The sequence below is a fragment of the Triticum aestivum genome, chromosome 7D (genome assembly GCF_018294505.1).
Source record: "Triticum aestivum cultivar Chinese Spring chromosome 7D, IWGSC CS RefSeq v2.1, whole genome shotgun sequence".
Taxonomy (NCBI): domain Eukaryota; kingdom Viridiplantae; phylum Streptophyta; class Magnoliopsida; order Poales; family Poaceae; genus Triticum; species Triticum aestivum.
The window spans coordinates 573,993,715-574,000,855 of record NC_057814.1 but is presented as its reverse complement, the minus strand read 5'-3'; the positions used below and the strand labels follow the sequence as shown (position 1 = coordinate 574,000,855).

Genomic DNA, 7,141 nt, shown 5'->3' with positions numbered 1-7,141 from the left:
AAACCGGGACTAAAGGCCCTTACCAACCGGGACAAAAGCCCCATTTTCTACTAGTGAGTGTATATCTTTTTAGAATGATGATACGAGGTGGAAGTCTCCCGACTCAGTGCAAGGGGGTGTGTGTGCGTGTGTGTGTGTGTTTGGGGGGGGGGGGGGGGGCTAGATCGCCTCCGCCTCTCCTCTCCCCGCTCTCCTACCTCTAAAGCGCTGCCGTTGAAGAAGACGGCGGGGTTTCCCGATCGGTGGAGGTGACTGAGTGGCCTTTTGAGGGACGGTGGTCATGGTTACATTCGACTACAATAGGCCGGCTTCGCTGATGTATGCAGGGACTTGGTGGGATTTAGCATGAGCTTGCCTAGACCGCGCGGGTTTGGTCCCAGGATATAACAATGGTGTAGCAATGCTAGGGATGCGGCACAACACCAGTGTGTGGAGTGCGGTTTTGTAGGCCGGCGAGCAACGTCTTAGTGGATCTCTCTAGGGCTTGGTCTAGGACCAATAAGAGGCATGTGGAGTCCGGGTGGCCTATCGGGTGGCGATGGGTGCTGGCGTTGTTGTGTCATGCATGGCAACCATCAACGAGAACATGGTGTGGCGGTGAACCGTAAATGACACGATGCCATCTTCTCTTCACGGATTCTCCTTTGGTCAGTTCCGCATGAGCAGAGCAATATGAAGGTAGATGCGCCATTGGCAGTTGCATCGGGTTTGCACTCTCTATGTGAAAACCCATGATGTCTAATGTGGCTAGATTAGATAGTGTCGACGTCCACACGATGTTTCTTAGTTGATGGTGTCGACGTTCACACGATGCTAGGCATCAGAGGTTGAGTAATGTCATCATCCTTTCTCTTTTAAAAAGATGTTCCACTCAATTTTATTGAACAGTTTAACCACACTCTACCGAAGTATTTACATGATAAGTTGTAGTTTTTTTTAACACTGTACACAAACGTAGATGATCATATAGTAGTACTTGAAACCTGATGGGTTGGTTCCTCCACAAGGAAACTAACCATCTCGATAGGGGAAACGGCGTTTTGGCGGGTGCATCTGCACCCGCGGGGGAACAGTAAAATCATAAAAAATAGTAAAAAAACTGATATTTTTGTGATCCGGAATGCTCATGTGTGTGAAGTCCGTGCCAAATTTCATGGAATTTGGACATTTCATTAGCTCTCAAGAAAAAAGAAATTTTTTGGGCCTGTGAGACATTTTTGAAAACAACATTGTTCGTAGGGATGGCACCCGTAGGGTTTGAGTACGGGTGGAGCCACTCCATACCCTTACCCTTCATCGCAAACCTTACCCATCACCCGTACCCATACCCGTTGGCGGGTATAATTTTTGCCCATACCCGTCACCCATCAGGGTAAATGGGTACCCACGGGTAAAATTACCTAGATTTGCAACACATCAATTTGAGCATTACATATTCATAAACGACAACTTATAATAATAATTTATAAACAACAACACATCATGACAGCAACGCATATACTCGTTCGTGGGCTATCTATTGTGGTGCGGCGGCCTAACATGAATGCACGATGAGGTCTTCTTAGGGTTGTGGGATTTATGTGTATATATAATATGTTTAATATGTGAATAAATAATATATAAGACCTATTTGTCAGAATATATACGGGTACATGGGTACATGGGTATGGGTTATACCCGTACCCACTATACCCGATGGGTACGAATTTTTTTCCCATTTATGTATCTATGGGTATTTATTTGACCCATACCCTTGCCCTAATAGGGTTTTTACCCGCAGGGTACGCGGGTAATGGATACGCACTGCCATCCCTAAATTGTTCGGAGCTCATTTTGTCTCTTTTTTTTCACATGCTCCTCGAATGTCATTTAGCCACAAATTTTGCACGCACCCAACACACTGAATCATCTTGCATAAAAAAATCAGACTTAACGAAAATCTACTATTTTTAATTTTACTGTTCACCATGTGCAGATGAGCCTGGGCACCGAATTGAATATCCGTCTTAATATGTTGTTAGTTCTTGACAAGAATAATTCTGTACGAGCTACACAAACCATCAGAGATGCCGTAAACCAAACCCCTATATCTTCCTCTGCCTCCCTCCCTGTCTGTCTTTCTGTGTGCACATGTGAACACGCACGCACGCACGCACGCACGTACGTACCCTTCCAGTTCCATCCATGGGTGCACAACAGCCCATACCAGCACACCAACTCGCCATGCCCGGAGATCTATCTCCCGATCACCCGAGCCGCAAACCGGAATTAGGCGACGCCGCAAAGCCGGAAGATATGTGCCCGCTAGGTGATGATTAGGCCAGTCCGTGCTTCGAATTAAATGCCCCGCATCCCTCATCTCGTCTGCATGACTGCATCTGCCCGCCCACGTCACCGCCGGCGACGTCGGGCGAGCGCGACACGGCCACCGGCCCGGCTGCAGCCGCCCTGCCCGCGCGCCCACCGGCCGGGACCGGCCCAGCGAATCGGACCTCGCCACCTGGCGCCCAGCACGCTAACCGAGATGACAAGAAAAGTCTCTCCAGCTGGGCGAGTACGTACGTACTCCTCATCTGAGAGACGTGATTCAGGACTATGGTTCAACCGAACCTATGGTCTATGCCGTACGATTTAACATCCTACTACATGTGGATCTGTGACATGCATGCCAACTGCATTTTTTAATCAACCATGCATGGATCCTCATGAATAGACATACATGTCAATTGCATTTTTTAATCAATCATGTATGGATCCTTATGAATACTGTCTAGAAATCAATGGTGTCGAGTGTAGGTTCGGCTGAACCATGGTTCCGTACAACATTTTCGCTCCCCATCTGCCTAGCCATACGTAGTACCAGTACAGCTACTTGTAGTAGAGCCGTAGCCTTCCCGGCCCCTCCCCGGCTCTGTGAAAGCATCGGCGCAAAAACTAGTTGACCTGACCATGCCGTGCGCGGGCGCCTATTAATACCCCTCGTCTTCCTCGCGCCCCTCCTCGATATCCCTCTCGGTAAACGATACAGTACAATCATAGTACTCCGATCAGGAGCCAGCTGCTGCTTCCTGTGTTGGTCCCACTGCCGAGATCGGCAGCAGAAGCAGCCGTCGGCCCTTTCTAGCTCCTGTCGATCGCTTGATCCGAGGGGACCCAAGGCGAGCTGCGTTCGTGGTGGCGGCGATGAGTTCGCTCAGCATGGTGGAGGCGAGGCTGCCGCCGGGGTTCAGGTTCCACCCGCTGGACGACGAGCTCGTGCTCGATTACCTGTCCAGGAAGCTCGGCGGCGGCGCCGGAGGGGCGGCGGCCGCGGTGGCGAGCATCTACGGCTGCCCCGCCATGGTCGACGTCGACCTCAACAAGATCGAGCCCTGGGACCTCCCCGGTAAGACCTAATCCAGATACCCCTATATACCCAAGCCGCTTAATTAATTACACCAGCATGCGCGTGTGTCTATATGTTTGTGTGATCAGTTCTAGTTTCATCGTCTTCCGGATCATCAAACATACATATGCACGAATACTTTGGTCCTGTGCTTGATTTATCAGTTGATTTAATTTCTTCTCCCGTCTCGCTGCTGATTCCTAATTATTCTTTCAATTTGAAGTCGATGACGTCCTAAATCCCCTTCAAAATATCGCATCCTATGTATGATATCTCTGCGGTGTATATCTTTTGACGGAACTAACAACGATTTGGTCGTTTCTAAACAGACAAGTCTTCTTTTCTCCACTGTACTAATTAAATCCCTTGTTCGTTTTCTAATAAAGAAGTCCCAAAATTAAATTATTTGTCCGCGTGTATATGCATGCATGATTGTCCAAGGTTCTCAATCATGCATCAAAATGTATTGCTCTGTTGGTTTCAACTTGAATTTAAGATCTTTGTTGGGACCAACTATGTATTTATGTGCAGCTCAATCAGCTATCTCCATTAATTTTCAGTCTGTTAATTCCATGAACAATTTTCTTTGTTCCTTTCCGCTCATGCATGTGTAGTTTCCTTCAGTTGCATCCAAATCTAAGGTGGCTGTGTTCATGCTGCTAGTGGCTGGAGTTGCATCCGTTTCCACTCCCAGCCATAACTGAAGTGACATCGACAATCTCGATCTCACCAAGTTGCAACCTGCAACTATGCATGCATGCTTCCCATACCGCTAGAAACCGACCTTTCCTCCTTTCCTCTTCTTTACTCACCTTTTTGGCCTATCCTTTTGATGTGCCCGTGCTTTCCTCCCTCTTTATATGTCCTAATTTGTTTAATTACCATTCGAAAAAACTTGATCCAAAGGCAAGATAATATTCAGAGTGAGATCATCTACAAAGTAACTACTAGTACTACCACTGTAGACTGTAGAGAGAGAAAGAGAGATTAAATTCTTGCACAGTAATTTTTTCCTCTTATTCCAGCCATGGGAGACTTGATCAAGAGATGAATACATATAGTTTCTGGGAATTATTCTACAATGAGAACAAAATTCACATGCCTTGTCTGCCTCCATCTTTTGTCGCTTTCCCGTCCCCATAACAGAAGGATATTCTCACAGCCATGAGTTTGTTTGGCCCCTTGCTGGCCTTCTCCGCATCTGTCCCTGTTCATCCCATGCCATCAAATATTCCCCCAATTTGCCTCATCCTTAAAGGGAATTCACAGCCCACGGATGGGGACAAACTTAACACAAAAAGGAGGCCTTCCACTTTGCCTACTAGTAGAAAACACACCATGCACAAAGCCATATGGAAAGAACATATATATAGCAAGGATAGGATATGTATAATTGATATATCTCACACGAATAGGCAAGATGCCTTCCCCAATCAATAGATCTCCTTTGCCCTGGTTCCTAAAATATCTATTATTCTCCCTATTATGCAATTACCTATTAATGGATATTTTCTCTGCCTTAATTGAATGTGGCTCTGATGTAGGACTTTTTCTTATAAAATGGAAAAGTGTAGCCAGAAAACATTACTAGATTAATGGATGCACATCTTGAGCACGTTCCAAAAAGATTATTACTGTTCATAGTTCATCTAATTAATTTCTACAAAATTGTTTGTTAATTTGCTCCCTGATTGTATTCAGAAATTGCATGCATTGGTGGCAAGGAGTGGTACTTCTACAGCTTAAGAGACAGGAAGTACGCTACAGGCCAGAGAACAAATAGAGCAACTGAATCAGGCTACTGGAAGGCCACAGGGAAAGACCGTGCGATAAGCCGGAAAGGGTTGCTAGTTGGCATGAGAAAAACCCTGGTGTTTTATGAAGGTAGAGCCCCTAAGGGTAAGAAGACTGAGTGGGTCATGCACGAATTCCGCAAGGAAGGGCAAGGCGATCTGATGAAGTTGCCACTCAAGGTAAGCATCATTATAATTATACATGTCGAGCAAATTTGATCTTACTACTTGATACTCCACTCTTTTCCCCTTTTGTTCCTTGTTTGATGCTTATAGTATAATGCATCATATGGATAGAGAGTGCAAGAAATTCCACCAAAAATTTATGTACACACAAGCAAGAAAACTATATATTCGTGGCACTTTTTTTAAAGGAAGGGAGGGGGCATTGAAAATGAAACTTGACAGATTTGATTTCACATGTGGTGCATTTTATGAGAAGTATGGACTAAAGAAACAAAAACCTTTGGTTCACGTGACATTCGCATGTGGAGGGGACTGGCCGCAATGCCAGCTCATCCTATAATACATGTGCAATGGATAATGTAGTACGACCAGCCAGCTCACTATACATGCATATGGCCTCTCAATTCAAGATCTAGCTAGCTAGCTAGAGAGTAGAATTGAAGCGCCAAAAATACAGGTAGGTCACCAAGTTGGCATCTTTTTTAATTAACTCCCTTAGTTTGCGATAATTAAGTGTCATGAAAATAATACTGCAAGATGTCTAAAAGCTGGTGTGGTTTGTGTTAAGACACTAGAACAGATAGTTAGCTGAATTTGCTTAGAAAATTCGTGGCAGCCAGAACATATGTTCATTATGTTAATTGTTGTTAATTAGTTGGGCCTGGTTCCGCCTGTTGATGTTCTGTACTTGATCCTTTCTTCATATGTGGGTCACTCTCATGCCAGCTACTTACACAGATATGGGATGATCTGGTCTCTTCTAATTTAGATGTACACCCCAATATACAGACGTATGTGCGAATTATTGACTCACACCAAGTTTTAATCATTTTTATTTACCAACGCATCCATGTCACTAGCATACAGTTGTTGCCCAGAACAAGAGATAAGAATGGCTAAATAATTATAGTATTTTCCCATTATAAATCGTTTTAATTCATACTATCAAGCTTTGCAAAAAGATTCTGCTGCAAAAATGTTGATCTCATGATCAGTTCAGATGCATGCATATGATACCATTGTGACAACTATCTTCATGTGTAATATTTTCCTGTTAAACAGGAGGACTGGGTCTTGTGTAGGGTTTTCTACAAGACCAGGACAACCATCGCCAAGGCACCCACAGGGAGCAGCTACAACATTGACAGTGCAGCCGCAACCTCACTGCCTCCCCTCATTGACAACAACTACATTGCCTTTGACCATCCTGCAATGTCGACGGTGCAAAACCTAGAGGGTTATGAGCAAGTGCCCTGCTTCTCCAATGGCCCCTCCTCTCACCCGTCGTCGTCGGCCTCGATGAACATCCCGGTGACGGCGATGGCGCCCATGGCCGCTGATCAGGAGCAGCAGCACATGGGTAAGGCGATCAAGGACGCGCTGAGCCAGCTCACCAGGTTTGAGCAAGGCAACGTGAAGAGGGAGGCGCCTGCCCAGGGTGGTGTGTTTGCTCAAGATGGGTTCGAGTACTTAGCTGAGAGTGGCTTCTCACAGATGTGGAACTCACTCAATTGATTTTCTAGCTAGTGATATTATTGCTGGTACCAATTATAGATCATTTTCTCGCAAGCAGTCTCCTGCATGAATGGGCAACCAGCCAAACACAACAAACATTATCTCTCGGAAGTCAGAACTGATGGCGCCTGGGAGGGCAACTATCTCGGCATCTGATCATGAAAATGAGGAGGCGGCAACTCCTGCCGCTGCTTGCACCTGCAACTGCGTGGAGTGTGTCTCCTTGCTGTGATGTTGCCCATGCAGAGTTTCAGGATCTCCG

At 45.8% G+C, this 7,141-nt stretch overlaps 1 protein-coding gene across 1 annotated transcript; it reads left to right on the top strand.

Annotated features, from left to right (window-relative positions):
- Window positions 1-2,959: 2,959 nt before the first annotated feature.
- LOC123164474 (NAC domain-containing protein 21/22) lies at window positions 2,960-6,933 on the top strand. The gene is made up of 3 exons (XM_044581985.1): window positions 2,960-3,385; window positions 5,087-5,358; window positions 6,427-6,933. Exons 1-3 carry the CDS (start codon window positions 3,184-3,186, stop codon window positions 6,877-6,879), a joined length of 927 nt encoding a protein of 308 aa, XP_044437920.1. The 5' UTR covers window positions 2,960-3,183; the 3' UTR covers window positions 6,880-6,933.
- Window positions 6,934-7,141: the final 208 nt, after the last annotated feature.